This window comes from Polypterus senegalus, chromosome 17, assembly GCF_016835505.1.
Source record: "Polypterus senegalus isolate Bchr_013 chromosome 17, ASM1683550v1, whole genome shotgun sequence".
NCBI classification, from domain to species: domain Eukaryota; kingdom Metazoa; phylum Chordata; class Cladistia; order Polypteriformes; family Polypteridae; genus Polypterus; species Polypterus senegalus.
Window position 1 is genome coordinate 15,878,231 of NC_053170.1, and position 17,782 is coordinate 15,896,012.

Below are 17,782 nucleotides of genomic sequence, written 5' to 3' on the forward strand. Positions count from 1 at the left end.
GGAGATTCTCAGTTGAGTCACAGAGTGCATTCACGTGCTTTTTTATATCCTGGTTATTCACAGAAATGCATTCCCAAAAATGTCATTCATTCCCTAATTCCGGTCTGACAGACCAGGCTAACAAACACCTGTAGATTGCTCTGTGGGTAACCCGGGTGTGGGGTCATGTAACCCTTAACTGGGTTAAACTTAAAGATGTTGTAGTCTGTGAATGCCCTTTGCACCCTGTTAGGCTGTGCATGTCCACAGCCACCAGACTTTACTTCACACACATTGGTTGGGGTTCAAATTCCCTTTTAATGTCTTTTTAATTAATTTTTGATTCCTTTGTTATTTCTTTACTTTGTGTGTACTTTCATATTTTTTGTGTGTTTTGTAGATGGTTTCCTGGCCACCTGTCCACTACCGTCAAGGGACTGTCATCAATTCTATAAAGGCTGAGAAAACAAACAGTCCCTTGCGGTTCATTGAGAAAACAAGCAGTCCCTTACAATTCATTGAAGGAGCTCATGGTTTCTGGTGAATTTTAGTGCTGATTTCTTTGCTTATGATGTGTTGTTCTAGATATCGACGTTTTGCTTTTTTTTTTTTACTATTCTTTTAAGATTTGTGTATTGGGACATTTGTTTGTTACAGGGTTGTCTATTTTAGGCTGCTCCTTTGCTTTTTTTTGTGCTCCTCTGAGCCTTATTTTATTTAGCTTTTTTTTTTAAAAAAAAAAAGTATATTAAAAAAGATTCTAGACTTGCCCTTTTCGATAATAGCTAGAGGGTTTCCCCCGCTAGTGGGCATTTCTGGAGTGAGTTTTGGGACATTTTGCACTCAGGACACCCAAACTTCATAACACTTTTAGGTCCATGTAGGCTAAAGCCAGCCAGTAGAGTTTGGGGTTATGCTGTCTATTTCTAGGCAGACGAGGGAAAGCCCTGACCTGTTGTATTTGTCTTTTGGGGGGCCTACACACCTTTTCACCATTTTTTTGTGCATTCATTCATAACAGGGAGTGGCTTGGCAGGTTCATCGCACCTAAATAAAAGAGGTGGTCTGGAAAAATGGAAGGAAATGCTACAATAAATTTGAACTTGAATATGAATTAGATCTTTAAATGTGAATTTTAGTAGTGTACCCACCATTCTCAAGGTACAAAAAATGGATGCTTGGATCTAGAGGTGTGCCTTTGAAGTTTCAACCCAAGTAATATTAAATAAAACTGAATGATAATCAAACACTAAGTTATATATATTTTAATGGTGCAACTAGGGTCAGCTTTAAAAATGGATGGATGGATCAAAGTGTGAGTCTACAGGTTGGCCCACCACAAAAGAACAGTAAAATTGATGGACGAGTGGATAATAAGTTATGTGTATTGTAGTGGTGCAGTTAGGGCTGTACCCCCCACCCCCCTAAAAAAAAAAAAAAAAAAGAAGTAAAACAAATTCCCCACCTTATTGAAAGGGGGCGACTGATAAAGGAATAAACCAACAGCCTGTGAGACTTTATCATAACTGAGCACAATTATCATAAACCCCGCCTACTGGGTGGAGCAAATACTGCACTTTTTCCACACGCCCTCTAGAGGTTATTAAAAAAATACACAGCAATCATAACACAGGCTGCATTGCTGGGACTGTTGAACTTCACAGGGCCTGAATGCATTTTAACTTTTCAAAGTATTAATTTCTTCCATTTAATAGGTTTGTGTGATAAAGAATGAATGAGTTTGTACAGAGCAGAGGTCACCACGATGTTCTTGTGCAACAGCACCAGCCCCTCGGCGATACTGAACTGGATGATCAGCGTAGAAAATGAACGGATGGTGTGCCGAGGAGATACAGTTCATAGAAATGATAATGTGTCTCATCTTTGGAGCGAACACAGGATGAGGACAGTAGACGTGCAGCACAGCCCTGGGGGACTTCTTGTTGGGCCATCCGACAGCATCTTCTTCATGGATCGAAGGGCTTGGTGGGGAGACACAAAGGGTCAGATTGCCAGTGAAAGTCACCCGAGGATCACCGTGTCACTTGGGTATGAGAATTCCACAATTAAGTGAAGATTCCCTTTTCCTTGAAGATCTATAAGTGCCTTTGGCATGGAGAAAAAAAAAAACAAAGACCAACAAAATGGACAAAATTAATTTAAAGGCTACGTTCAGCTCTACTCTACGTGACTTCCTCGTCCAGTTTTCCCTTCTGTTGCTCTATGGAGCTGCACTAGACTAACTGATAAAGCGCCTTTTTCTAAATGAAGTCTTCCGTGGTTAAGGGGCACACGTCTGCAGAGCCTCCTTGTCCCACCCCTTCAATTGGTCTGGCTGCTTCCGGCGGAGGAGCCGGCGTCGGGTTCTCTTTTGGGTTTCAAGGGGGCCTCGGGGTTCTGCTCGAAGCACTTGTTGATGGCCTCTCCTTCATCTCTGGAGGCCTCGTGATGGGTCCTCATGTGCTTGGACAGGTGGTCGTTCCTCATGAAGACCCTATTGCAGACCGTGCAGGTGAATTTCTTGGTGCCCGTATGCGTCTGCAAGTGGCGCTGGAGCTCATCCGAGCGGGTGAAGCGCTTGCCGCAGAAGAGCCAGTTGCAGACAAAGGGTCTGTCGCCGCTGTGCCACCGCAGGTGCGCCTTCAAGTGTGACGTCTTGGCATAGGCTTTCCCACAGCCCGGTATGTGGCAATTGTGGAGATGCTTCTTCTTGGTGCTATCAGCGCAGGGTCCCATGCGTTCGGCCTCGACGCAGTTGGGGCAGCGGCACACCGCCTGGCCCGAGCTCCTTGGCACTGATCGGCGGTGGCTTTTCGGCCGGTTGCCACTGTCCATGGGTTCTTCAAGGGGGTGCGGCTCTGGGAGGCTTGTATCCAGCGGCTTGAAACCGTCTTGAGCAAAGAGGTGCTGAGGGTTGGGGGCCAGGTGGGTAGGGGGTCCACAAAGCTGGTGTTCTGTGGTGTAGCTGCCAAGTGTGGACTGCAGGGAGCCAGTTTGTGTTGGGGCCTGCAGGTTGCCCTGGGTGTTCTGAAGGTCCATCCAACTGGTGGTGCCGGGGTGGATATCCCACCAAGAGGGGACACTTAAATCTTCATTACTGCTGCTGGGATGGGTCGGTCTGAACCAAGGCTCGTACGGGTGGGCCATTTTCAAGATTCTTGGCAAAGAGCTCTTAAACGTGGTAATAACCTGTCCTGCTCGGAAAGACTGGCTACTCTGGGCAAAGCTTTATGGGTGGAGATGTCCTTAGGCTCATAACATGGCTAGACAGAAATAGGGCAATGACGAAGAGAAGATTATGGCCCACGAAACAGCACTGTCACTGCGGACATGACACACAGCTGCTCTCACTGCAGGGAAGACCGATTCCACGTGGCAGCATCCTGTTAAGACAGAAAGAGAAGACAGAGAGGAAAAAAATGAAAATTAGGAAGCCTCAAGTTTTGGCTTTCACCCTGCCAAGCATTCACAAAGCTAAAGGAACCAAAGACTCGTCTGGTGCTCCTTTGGCTGCGTCCTGCCCAACCCAGCTTAGCTCCTGTGAGATCAGCGCACAAGGTGGTATGGCTGCTGGCCAATTTTTATTTGTCTGTCTTTGTGGTTCAGCATGCAGGCTGGTAGACGGGAGAACCTGTTTTCTGCGCCACGACTTGGCGGGTGATTTACTTGCACTTCCAGAGGCAGGGCCCCGTCTTCTCCTGCAGCTATTGCCACCCCTTCTGCCAAGAAATAATAATAAAAAAAAAAGAAAAGAAAACGCAGCTCCTAGAAATTCTCGACTTCTTTCAGTGCCTTGGGTGAGGACAAGAAGACAGTGAATCATCGTACCCGGGTAGCGTTCGGGTGCAGAAACCTAAATGCCAACCTTAGTGAGGGCACCGAGTCTGCTGAATGAAGGCATCAATCCTGCCAGAGACTCCAGCAGTGCCGAATTCAGCATAAGGAAACAAAGAGGGAGTGGAGGTGGAATGGAGGGTGTTAGGGGGGCAGACTTCAGACTACAGAATCATTGTGTAATTACAGCTGTGGCGGCGTAGGCATTGAGGTGTATTTACTTTTCAAAGGCTCGTTGACTGCCGGAGACTGGCTGCATCCCCTACACAGGAGGTGTGTTTTTCTTTTTCTTTCTTTTTTTTTTTTATTATTTTCTTTTTAACCACACCGTATGGAACATCAAAACTCAGACTACAAAGTTCAGCGCGTAAAACTCATGGTGCGTTTGATGCTTTTCATCAAAATATTGAAGGCAAGCCCAGACGGTTCTCTGTTGATCCTCAAAGCAGCGGGTTTGAGATCATCTGGAAAAGGTGCAGCCGGAAAGCCAGAGTTACAGAAAGGGCGTCGCAGGCTCCTAGGGTGCACCTGACCGAAACCAGCCAGGGGACTGGCATGGAAACCGCAGCCCACCATCGGCATGCTCTCCTTTATTAGTATATGTATCAAGGCAGCATCACCATCAGGTAGCACAGTCTGCAATTCACATATGAAAAGACAGTTATACAGTATATAGCAGGGGTCCCCAGCTCTGGTCCTGGAGGGCCCAAGTGGCTGCAGGTTTTCAATCTCACCCTTTTCTTAATTAAGTGACCCATTTTTGCTCCTAATGAACTTTTTTTGAATTCATTTTAATTGACTTGCTCTTGAAGACTCAGACTGCTTATTTGTTTCTTTTTCCTTAATTAGCTGCCAAGCAATAATGAGATACAGGGTGGCACGGTGGCGCAGTGGGTAGCACTGCTGCCACGCAGTTAGGAGACCTGGTCCCTCCCTGCGTGGAGTTTGCATGTTCTCCCCGTGTCTGCGTGGGTTTCCTCCTGGTGCTCCGGTTTCCTCCCACAGTCCAAAGACATGTAGGTTAGGTGCATTGGCGATCCTAAATCATGCTTGGTGTGTGTGTGTGGGCTGGCAGCCTGCCCGAGGATTTGATCGTGCCTGGGATTGGCTCCAGCAGACCCCCGTGACACTGTGTTAGGATATAGCGGGTTGGACAACTGATTGACAACAATGAGATATAAACCGAGACCAGTTAACTGGTGTCCATCATACAATATCTGAAAATAAAGAAAGGTGAAAGTCTCAGGAATGTCAATCTGCTCAGGGTCCCCACATTTTAACAGAACTCTTAGAAAGAGAAAATCAATCATTTCGGGAATGTCTGCTAACGCACAATGAGTGCAGCAACAAGCCATGGAATTAAATAACAGGTTTAATTAACAACAAGAATTAGCGCCTAATTAAGCAACTGGTTGGAATGAAATTGGTTTGAGTATGAAGCTTTGACTTAGTTGGTCTTCTGTTGGCTCCCTCACTTCACATTTTATTTCTGTTTGGGTGCCATTTAGGGAAAGAAATGAAGCAATTCAGAGAATCAAATCATAAAAAAACAAGTCAATTAAAATGAATTCAAAAGAAGTTAATTAGCACTAATTAAGAAAAGGGTTAGAATGAAAACCTGCAGCCACTGGGACCCTCCAGGACCGGAGTTGGGGACATCTGCTATATACATATATACCGTATAGTGCCCTCAGTTTCTGCACACTCGGGGTTAATGCAGGGACCCCTGCTCTAATTAAACTTGCATAAATGATCTGGACAAGAACATAATCCATGAACTGGTCACCTCTAAAGAAAGATGACACTATGGAATTTTTAGTTAACATATATAATCTTTAACAATGTAGGAATTGCCTCACAAGTGTGCATGGAAGGCAGTCAAAGGGCTTAACGGTGGGTAAGATGTCAGCTCGAGGGTTGATAAAGTGCACTTCTGACCCACATAAGGGAAACCCATGTAAACCACCACCAACTTCTGCCCTCCTACTGACCTCACGTCCTCCATTTCTCACACAGACTCACCACTTCCTTTACCACAACTATAAAAGCCTGCACCTTCCTTCTTCAGTTAGTCTTTTTGGGACTCATCATAATTGTTTTGTTGTTGCCTGCCATTTTTACCGGGTGGATTCCCCAAACCTTTCTCTCTCTCTCTCCTGTCTTTTCATCACAGTGGCGTAGTCGGCAGGATTTGCTTCAACATGACTGAGGAAGGGAGATGCAGGCTTTTATAGTTGTTGTAGCGTAAGAGGTGGTTCTCTTCCCAGGTCTCTTTCTAGAATTGAGAGGCTTCCCTAAATATAAAAATCAGGGGAAAACATGAAAAGTGTACATGTTCGAAATGCCCAGTTTTGTCAGGGAGTGCATTTACATTTGTTTTAATAACCAAGTTATTCACAGAAACAATTTTGAAAAATGTTGTTGGTTTGCATTTTAAGTTTGTCTTAATTGTATGGAATGTTATCTGCTTCTAATTAAAATTGAAATCAATAAATAAATGAAAAAAAAAGTCATGTATACCCTTACTCCCATTAGAGCAGGGGTCCCCAACTCTGGTCCTGGAGGGCCACAGTGGCTGCAAGTTTTCATTCTAACCCTTTTCTTAATCAATTACCTGTTTTTGCTCCTAATTAACTTCTTTTGAATTCATTTTAAATTGACTTGCCCTTGAAGACTCAGACCCCTTAATTGTTTTTTTCCCCTAAATTATTAGGCAAACAATTAGAAACAAAAGGAGACGAAACATGACCAGCAAGCAGTGTTAATCATACCATATCTGAAAATAAAGAAAGATGAAGGTATCCGATATGTCCACAAAACATTTGAACAGAAAAGAGAAACTAAACCATTGCACAATGAGAGCAGCAACAAGTCATGGAATTAAAGAACAAGTTTAATTAACATAAAGAATTTGCACCTAATTAAGCAACTGGTTGGAGTGAAATTGATTGGAGTTTGAGGCCCTCACTTAGTTGGTCTTCTGTTGGCTGCCTCAGTTCACATTTTATTTCTGTTTGGATGCCATTTAAGGAAAGAAATGAAGCAATTCGGAGGAATGATGAAGAAATTTAGGGCAACAAATCTTAAAAAACAAGTCAATTAAAATGAAAGGAAAAGGAGTTAATTAGCAGCAAAAACTGGTCATAAATTAAGAAAAGGGATCAAATGAAAACCTACAGCCACTGCGACCCTCCAGGACCGGAGTTGGAGACCACCGTGTTAGAGAGACTGGGTTAACACATGTCAATTGTTCCGCAAGTAACCCAGTTGTGTGGTCTTGTAAACCCTTAACCGGGTACATGTAAAGATTTTGTAGTCTATGGATGTCCTTTGCACCCTGTTAGGCTGATCATGTCCATGGTTACCAGTCTTTACTTCAGATTCCTATTTTATGTCTTTTTTGTTCATTTTTTATTACTCTTGTTTATGTTAATGTTATTTTAATTCTTTCTTTGCATTATTCCTATACTTTCATTTACTTTTATTTTTACATATCCACGCTTATGTCTTCTTTCATATGCTTTGTGGGTGATCACTCAAGAGATGGGGCCACCTGTCCAGCACTGTCAAGGGGCTGACTCCACAGCTATAGAACAAGCAGTCCCTTGCGGTTCATTGAATGCACTAGTTTTTTAATACCTTTGCAGGTCATTCTGAAAACATGTTTTCACCGCATCCAGACACAGCTTATTGAGGTAACTGGGTTATTAAGTGTAGAGTGATGGACACATTTGCTGTTTTTGCCTATTTAAAATAAAATGTACAACACAAAGTGTGCAGAAAATGAAGGGATCTGAATACTTTCTAAAGGCACTATATAATGCAATGGAAGACAAGAATGGCATCTTGGTGTTTTCCTAATTGAGTGGCAGACTATCATAATGGATGAACAACATGAGTGGATGGGCATCCCAGCTAGATGGATCGGTCCCTTTTTCTCTGATCCGGAGGCCCTAATGATAGCTGGACAGAGCAGATGCATGGGCATCCCAGCTGGAATGGTGGGTGCTACTTTTCCTGATTAGGAGACTGGTGTAACAGAAGGACAGAGAAAGACTGCCTTCTGGAGCTGTATGTTCCCCCAAGTGGCAGCATCCATCTGGCATAGTTCCAATTTGGATGCCCACAGCTCTGTATGAGAATTATAGTTCTGTTGGGGTCTATGGGTGCCACTAGAGGAAGCTGTTAGAAGGAGGCTGCCCTGTCAGGTGGAGGTTTTGCCTATCCCAGAAGTTGAGGAGAAGGACAAAAGCACCCTTGGGGAGGAGAAAGAAGTAAAAGATAATGGGATTGTAAGGTAGTATGGTGAACTGTGAAGAAGAAACTTGTTTTAAAGGTGAAAACAGAAGAAGACAAAAAGAGTCTATCTGAATTGTGTAGCTCCGGAATGGGCCTGCGTTATCCACAATATAAAATTCTAAACGTCTACACGTGGAAGTGTGTGTGTCTCTCCGGCAATGGAAGTGAGAGGTGGAGTTGGGTTAAGGGCTTCACTTCCGAGGAAACGCAACCGAGGCCAGCATGTCTGTAAAACGAAACATCCGACGAGAGAGTCACTCACTTATCCACTATTACAGAAGCGTGCCAAGCACATTGGCAAAATGGTATCCCTTTTACTTTTTTCCTCCCACTTCTAATACACAAGCGAAGCGAGCACATCGGCAAAATGAAACCTCCTAGGAGAGAGGTGTCCAGAGTAATTCCTTTCAATTATCTGACATCGTTTTCTAACAATTTCAATAGTTTCTAGGACCTAGGGCTTTTTACAGCACAGGCTGACATGGCTAGTACGTAAATATTCATCCATTCATTTTCTTAACCCACTTTTCCAGGGCCGGGTTGTTACACAACTATAGCCTAAGGAATCATTGGGTTCAAGTAGGAAAGGACATCTGGACTAGGCATTGCAGAGTGCATACAAACACACGCCAGGGGGAAAAAGGTGTCAATTTACCATCTAACCAGCATGTCTTTGGACTGTGAGAGGAAACCAGAGAACCCAAAAGGTAACCCATGCAGACACGGGGACCACTTGGGGTGAAAATCCTGGTCTTCCTATTGTAAGTAAGCAGTACTACCACTGCTATATTTATTTATTTATTATTATACATGCACACAAATTCAATGTCCTCTGTATTTAGCCCTCCAGTATGGCTTGAATTGCACAAGGTGCTGGAGACATTTCTCTGGGATTTTGCTCCATGAAGACTTGATAGCATCAAAGCATTAAGCATTCAGGCTGCATTTCCACCTCATCGGAGAGGCACTCTGTTGGCCTGAGATCTGATGACAATGCAGGCCATTCGATTAAACTTGAGTCACGTTCACAGAATGTGTTTTAGATGTTGGGGACTTTATGACATGACATGTTATCCATGTGAAAAAGGCTAGGTTGTATCCACAAAGGGATGCTAACGGATTCTTAGGAGCACATGTAGCACATAGATGACGGTCAGTTAGTATTAAGAAACCTAATTTGTGCCAAGAAAACATTCCCCCACACCTTTAGGGCCGGTTTATAGTTCACACACACGCATCTTGGCGGCCACACATTCCCAGCATTCTTTTGACGCATCCCCTGAGCACATCGTCAGAAATTAACACGACACGTGTGCAGGTTGCAGTACCAGCAAAAAATATGCGTGGCGTGTGTGGTCACGTGTTGATGCGCGACATCAGCACCGTTGTTTACTATCAGTATGTGACGGCAGGCTTGCAGCTCCAGCAGGATCGATCTGCATGCTTCGATCTTTGATGAATGGTTTGATGCAGTGAAGCAAATCATCAAAATTAAATGCCGACATGCGACTCTATTCATGGTGCTTTTCTACATCCATTTCTTGTGAAGGCAATACAAGTGTTGCACGTTCCCCGCCAAAATGATGCGATACATTTAAAGGTCTCACATACCATTAACGATGGCATCAGAATACAAATAATTTTTATCTATAACATCTTTCTTCCCTCAACTAAAACAACACAGCGAAACCGGATGTTAGTCTTGTCACCCTGATGATTTCTCACACTGCCACCTGGTGGAATCCTCCAAATTTACTTGAAGAACATGCACAAGTATAGTCAGTATACCGCTTGCGTAGCAGCAGCGTCCTCAAGCGCACGTGTCGTGTAGCATTAAGTAGACCCCCGGCCTCACACCTCCACCTCCCAGGTCATGTCATTGACATGGGTTCATGATGTTGAGGCCAAATTCTGACTGACTATGTCAACTGCATGTTAGAGTCGAAATTGAGATTCATTACACCAAGCGGCCTTTCCCTATCTTCAGTCATCCAGTTTTGGGTTCAGATTTATAAAACTTGTGTATGTATAAAAGGAGGCTTGAAATGTGATTTCTAAAAGTAAATGTGACGGGAAAACGTGTGTATGTTTGTGTCAACTCTTGACTCTCCGTACACAACATTTCAGAGAAACTGGGAAATGATGGCACACTTTGATCAGGTTGGGAAATGCAGCCAAACCAGCTCAGTGACGACTCACACGCATAATAATTCATATCACCGAGCCGTTATGGTAAAGTCCACTGATGTGACAAACATCAAAGTGACCAGACTGTAATTTAGTTTCCTTTAAGAGGGTCAATGCTGCGTATTTGTATTTGTCAGTTTATATCGGCTACCTGTTGTGACTTTGGAGTTGGCCGATAGGTCAGGAGAACCTCAGCCAAGCTTCACACCATCATGTCCGCTGTCCTGGAAGCCATTAATGGACTTGGCCAGGAACAACATCCAGTCTTCATATGGTGTGGTTGTACATACATTAAACAGAACGTGTTTTTTCCAACATAAAAAGGCAATTTGCAGTAGTGCCCAATCGTTCTAATGTAGTCGGAGAAGTTGGCTGCACTCTTTATTACAATAAGGCCACTTCACGAGAACGAAGCTGCTTTTGTTAACTGTGAGCAGTGACAGTCCATTTCCCCACAGTTCACCTGTGATGCCAAGATTACAGTGACAAACGTCGTGTCTCCATGTCCTGAGTCAGCCTGTGATTCATTTATTTCGAGGTAAAGTAGCTTTGACAGACGTGGTGGTGCTGGATATGATGAATGGCTTGTTGGTAAGGTAACTGGCTGAACCCCCAGTGTTTCATGTGGCCAGCAGCAATCACGTCATTACATGTGCCAGGTGACAGCGGCTACCCACTCAGACATTCCCTGACCCGCAGAACGTAGAGGAGAAGCGATATAATGCCACACAAGCTGTTGCATGCTCACCATAGGACTCCTGAACTGCAGATGGCGGTGTCTTGATATGTCAGGTGGGAAGCCACTCTAGCAGGAAGGGACTTTAGTTCCCTTTGCTTAAACATTTTAGGTATAAACTGTATGAGAGCCCCAACATGTAGTGGTTACATTTAAAAAAAATGTATGGTGATATGTCATGGAAAAACTCCATCCATCCATTATCCAACGTACTATATCCTAACCACAGGGTCACGGGGGGTCTGCTGGAGCCAATCCCAGCTAACGTAGGGCACAAGGCAGAAAACAAACCCCGGGCAGGGCGCCAGCCCACCGCAGTGGAACAACCCCATGGAAGAAAATATCAGTAGTTACCTCAGACCTGGTTGCAAAGAACCCCCACATATAATGTATGTCTGCCACTGGAGAAATCTGATTATGTGGCCATGTAAACGCTTAACTGGGTTACTGTTGTTATGGATTTTGTAGTCTGCGTATCTCCATTGCACTTTGTCAGCTTGTGCTTGCATTTGCTTTGCACACGTTTTCAGCAACCATGGGTAGAATTGTTCACAAAATACATCTCCAGAGTAAAATATTCAGGTAATCGCATTATTCCAATACTTTAGAAATTGCTAAAGTTGTGTTGATGAGCTGAACGTACGGTGCTAAACGCAGCAGCACAATCTCGAGAACAGTAGAGTAACACGTTAAAAGTAAAATGCGTAAAGTAGTCTGATTAACTTTTTAAAGTAACTGAACGCAATGATTATCATATTGAAATAAAAATACCTGCATTAACATTATTACAGCAGCACTGGGCATAAGGCAAGAAGCACACGTACTGGTATGCCAGTTCTTTGCAGGCCTCAGTGGCACAGCCAAGCACAAGAAAGTGGGCTAAGTACAATCCAGTGTAAGCGCCAGGTAGGTAAAACGAGCAACCCCACCAGGATGGAGACGGAGCACTTCCCTGGACTGACGTGTTAATGGAAGGACTGCTGGACTGGAGACACAACTCAGCCGGAACAGCCTATAACCTTCATCCTGGCTGGGATCCATTGGTAATAAATGGACTGGAAGAACAAGGACCCGGGGACAGTTCATAACTCCACACAAAAGGTGGCAGTGTTTCTCAGGGCTGATCCCAATTAGGGAGAGGTCAGGACAGTTTTAGGCCACTTCAGATACTACGAGATCCAGAACCTCTTTATATTCATGTGAGAAACATAAACAATAACAAAAGACACACATATTCTGTGGTTTTGTTTTGGATGAAGAACTGAGAAACCCTGATAATTTAGAAGTTTAATAATTGCTGAATACACAGGCCTCAATACTACCGAAGCCACTGGTTTGAGAGTAGGAGCTAAAAGGAGGTGAAATCGACATAAGGGGCGTGTAATGTAAGCGTCAATCACCAGCAAAACAGGGAAGTACTTTCTGGAATGTGGGTGGAGTCAAAAGAGATGCCACTGACTGGGCTGTCATCTTATGGGCCTCAGAATGTCTCAGGTCACTGAATGTAGCACAGGCTTCAGACTGTCTCGCCTGCAGCTGTACTCTGTTGCAATTAGGACACCCGCGGGGTTGCAAGGGAATTGGAGTGCGCTGCTAGAGGGCGCTGTTGGGAGAGAACAATACCAGTCCCACGTGACCCAAAGTGCTTCCAACTTGAAGTTCCGTTACACCAGAAGCAGTCCTGAGTCTGGCCTGAAAAGGAAACCCTCTTGGAGGAAGGTCCAAGAGAGAATTGTGTATTGGTGACTGATCTTTTCACAGGTGATTGTTGAAAAGATGTGGCAGAGAAATAAATATATTTTATTTAAGCCCAGAATTGTGTTGGACGTTACTGTGTCTGTGGTTTGGGGGGGGTTACATCAGTAACAGAAACCTATACAAAAAGCCAAATTTATAAAACGCAAGAAAATGATCACAGACGTCATGTTGATTTTCAGATTCACGGTGGTTGATGATGACATTTAATTTCTATATGTTTTGCACAGCTTAATGATGTTGGAGTGTTTTGTGAATGGAGAACTTTAGAAAATGACTTGCGCATGTTAACGTGGTGTCACAACTGTGTGTTTCAGGGACAGCTGAAGGCCTGTAGTGATGGCGATTTTCCTCCAGGCCAGAGGTTGGCGCTGTTGCTTAATGCCTCTGCAGGACAGAAGACTGACACCTGTCCTACCTATGATGTCACTTGCATCATACACCCTCGTGGGTCCGCATCTTCCTGCCTGGATTCCATATAAGCAGCTCATCTTACAACTTCACCTCTTGTCTTGGACTCAAATCTGAAAACTCCTATAATATATGACTTGTTTTCTGTTTCTGCATTCTACAATATATGGGAGTGACATACGTGCCCTAACTCTTCATGACTGGTCGGTGTCAAATTTACAGGGGATTATTAAAAACCTAAACCTAATAACGTGTGCACCTGTTACATGATTAAGAAACACTCCGCACTCCCCGCAATGAAGTGAGCGAGACACATAAATAGAATTGACGTCACTGCTGTGGTACGGGTTATACGGCTTACGTAGCTGCAGAAGAGAATGCAAGTAAACACACAAGTGTAGATGAGACTTCAGGGAGAAGTATTCCTTGTTTTCCACCCTTATGACTCAAAAACATACTTGTTTCAGTCATCAGTAGTAGCGACAAGGTGAAGGCCATCATTCAATCCCAATGAAATGCCTACTGCTGTAAGTAGAGCGTTTTAGGGTCGCCCGGCTTGGAATGCTCTGCCCACTTGTGCAAAGGAGGTGAAGTCTACGCAGCCTGAAGACTCATCGTTTGAACAAAGGTCATGTTTATTTGGACTGCCAGCCAGGCTGTTTATGTGTTTGTCTCTTAGTCATCTGTCTAAGTGAAGCCGAGGTATTTATTATGACTGGGTGTTACTAATCTGTTGAGAAAGCACAATTTCTTCTTGGTATCCTCCTATGACACCTGGTGCCACCTCTGCCTTGATTGACAAACTCCTCCTAGGCCATGGGATGAGTTAGCAGAGTGAGACACAATGGCGTCATCACCTCAGCCTGTTGTACACTTCTGCCATAATTACACACACTGTCGTGTCATAGAAGGCTCGTGGCGGAGCTGGGTGCTCCCGTGACCAGTCAGTCAGACACTCGACTTTGCTAAATTCCAATTGGGGGACCTGAGATTAAAGTTCCCATCTTTCTCCCCCCCTTCCATTGTCAACTGCCTGAAGCAAATAAGTTAATATTACAAGCTATTGTTAGGGATAGATAGATATATATATATATATATATATATAGATAGAGATAGATAGATAGATATAGATATATATATATATATAGATCCAGATCGTCTGGATGACTGTTTTATGCGGGGACGATTCCAGTTCGCCGTCAAGACGATTCTTCATGTCGTCAGTTTGCACACTTCTCGATGATCTGGGATTTTTTGGGTGATTTTCTATGTAATAAACTTAATAAGTTATAGCGTAATGAAAAATTGCATAAATTAGATCTGGACCACCCTATATACTGCACGGTGACGCGGTGGGTAGCGCTGCTGCCTTGCAGTTAGGAGACCCGGGTTTGCTTCCTGGGTCCTCCCTGCGTGGAGTTTGCATGTTCTCTCCGTGTCTGCGTGGGTTTCCTCCGGGTGCTCTGGTTTCCTCATACAGTCCAAAGACATGCAGGTTAGGTGTATTGGCGATCCTAAATTGTCCCTAGTGTGTGCGCCCTGCCCAGGGCTTGTTTCCTTGCGCCCTGTGTTGGCTGGGATTGGCTCCAGCAGACCCCCATGACCCTGTGTTAAGATATAGCGGGTTGGAAAATGACTGACTGACTGACGCTTATGTTCATATGGTATGAGTTGACTTTTAGTTTGTTTAACCGAGTGGTGTGTGTGAGGTTGAGAAACACCAAATGTCCCTCCTCTCAACAGATGTGCTAAAAAAATGCATGCCAACCACTCCCAGGCTAGGCAGCAAGCTTCCCTTGACCATTCAAATTGCATATTGCTAATCTGCTCTGGCGACATTCAGTGCTTTTTAAAGGCGCGGCTCTTTATTAAAGAATCTTGATTTCTACACCTTTGCTCCCTTCTTTAAAATCTTGCAGCTCCACTGACTTAATCAAATCTTCAGAAACTATGCCTCTGACGCAGTACTAATTTTTCTGTTTAGGATATAGCGGGTTGGATAATGGATGGATAAATTGTATACACACACACACACACACATACTTACTAGGGAGCTTCGCTCAACCCCCCCTCTCCCCGACTGCGCACCGCGCCAACCTGCTGCTCGTGTTGTGAAGGCACCCCAAGGAGACGCGATCGCTCCTCTGACACAGCTACGCGTGGATGTGTGTGTGTCACTAGAGGGAGCTGTTAGGAGGAGGCTGCCCTGTCAGGTGGAGGCTTTGCCTATCCCAGAAGTTGAGGAAGGACAGGAGGAGGACAAAGCACCCTTGGGGAGGAGAAAGAAGAAAATGATAATGGAAATGTATGGTAGTGTGGTGAACTGTGAAGAAGAAACTTGTTTTAAGTTGAAAACAGAAGAAGACAAAAAGAGTCTATTTGAAATGTGTAGCTGCGGAATGGGCCTGCATTATCCACAATATAAAAATATAGAAGTCTACGTGCAGAAGTGTGTGTGTCTCTCCGGCAATGGACGTGAGAGGTGGAGTCGGGGTAAGGGCACAAGCGAGGCGAGCATGTCGGCAAAACGAAACTCCGATGAAAGACAAAGTCGCTTAGCCGCTAACATCGGCAAAACGTATCCCTTTTACTTTTCCTCCCGCCACTAATACACAAGCGATGCGAGCACATCGGCAAAACGAATCCTCCTAGGAGAGAGATGCCCAGAGTAGTTCCTTTCAATTACCTGACGTCTCCACATTTCAGGTTTTTTTTTTGACGATTTCAATAGTTTCTAGGACCCCGGGGTCTTTACAGCACAGGCTTACACAGCTAGTGTATATATATGATGAAATAATGACCACATACATACACACGCACAGGATATTATATATATATATATATATATATATATATATATATATATATATATATATATATATATATATATATATATATCGTAGCTTTTATGCTCAGCATGATGCTTTTTAGAATCTTGTGTTTTATTATAATTATACTTTATTTTTTATGTGGTGAAGATATGCTGGGCTTATTGGTTTGCAAGTAGAACTTCTCTTTACATGAACAATTCAAATGAATGAATGTGGATTACATGGCGGTGCAGCGATTAGCTGAGGCACCTCACAACTCCAGACTCCTTGTCACTGTCTGTGTGAAGTTTGCCCTTTCTCTTCATGTCCTTGCACAGATGACATGAATAGGTGACTTTATATTGTCCCCAATACGAATTAAAATGGCAGTGTGCCACGCAGGGTTTTGCTCCATGCCTTGCTGCTAAGATGGATGTAGGCTTCCCAAATCTTTCAAATGAATAAGCAGGTTAGAACATAAATAGGCAGATGAATGTTTCATATTTGTAGATGCGCTTGTGTCGTCAAAGCCTGTCATTTGAGAAGACCTCGATATAAGAATAAACTGAACTGAATTCATCTGATTTTGATGATCAGAACAGATGAAGACATCATGGTGTCACTTTATTACAAGTGTGAGTGAAATTGCCAGCTCAGCAGTGGAGAAAGCCGCTTGCGACCTCAAAAGATGTTTCTGTGCCAGTCTCATCCGCCGCCAATGAGACAGTCCTGTGGGAACTGCTACGGACAATCATTTTGATAACACTTTTGCATCTTGGACTCTTAGGCTCACAAGGCCTTAAATAAGCAGTTATTGTTCTAAAGGATGCAGTTGGCCTGAATTTATCCTTGAAAGAGTGCCATAAGATTACAATACAACAAAGGCACTTCATGCTGACTTTTCTCATGGGGTCTAAGCAGCATGACAATATTCCATTAGTAAGGTTTAGATCATCACACTTGACCGTTTAAGAACTTGTGCTTGTCTAAGAGTTGACTGCTGTCAGCTACTGTATATGCTAAAAATTCTCTTACATATCCAGATCAATAAAAACAATTGTTAGCATATCCGTAATTGCAGTGCAGGACTAACTTCTGGCATGATATACTCTTTAGATGTCTTTGGTAGATACATTTCTGATATTTTTGCTGGAGTTTGCAGAGCTTTTGTATACCAGTACCAAAGGTGAACCAAGAATCAAGAAGAAGAATCTGAGATTTAAGGATTTTTCCCCTACAGAACCCAGTTAAGTTTCAACAGTGGTGGCCTAACAACCAAGGAGTCCTGCAGGAGCAGATCAGGATCCCCTCAGAGGCTTGTCAAAAATGTAAGCTGTCAAGAAAGGGCAGCGAGAAGTAGTAACACAGATACAGATTCCATATTACCAACCAAATAGTTTTACAAAAAAAATCACAAAATACTTTTATTCGCTCCGGGGTGAACAATGAACTTTCTCAATGAGTGGACTGTAGAGCCACGCGGACATCCACTGGTTGGCAGGGAGAAGTCCTCAAACACTGCTGGAAAAGTTTGGGAATGGTCATTAAAAAATGACCTAAGACTTATCTATCTATATTATAAAATATACTGCTCAAAAGAATTAAAGGAACACTTTTTAATCAGAGTATAGCATAAAGTCAATGAAACTTATGGGATGTTAATCTGGTCAGTTAAGTAGCAGAGGGGGTTGTTAATCAGTTTCAGCTACTGTGGTGTTAATGAAATTAACAACAGATGCACTAGAGGGGCAACAATGAGATGACCCCCAAA

The 17,782-nt window shown here is 43.7% G+C and overlaps 1 protein-coding gene across 3 annotated transcripts in view; it reads right to left on the reverse strand.

Annotated features, from left to right (window-relative positions):
* Positions 1-553: 553 nt before the first annotated feature.
* The window catches only part of sp6 (Sp6 transcription factor), a 35,513-nt gene continuing 18,284 nt past the window's right edge, over positions 554-17,782 (reverse strand). For all 3 annotated transcript variants that reach the window (XM_039740833.1, XM_039740835.1, XM_039740834.1), the window contains exon 2: positions 554-3,362. In XM_039740833.1, coding sequence (XP_039596767.1) covers positions 2,302-3,126 — 825 coding nt within the window. In that variant the 5' untranslated portion in view covers positions 3,127-3,362 and the 3' untranslated portion in view covers positions 554-2,301. The remainder of the gene's footprint in view (positions 3,363-17,782) is intronic.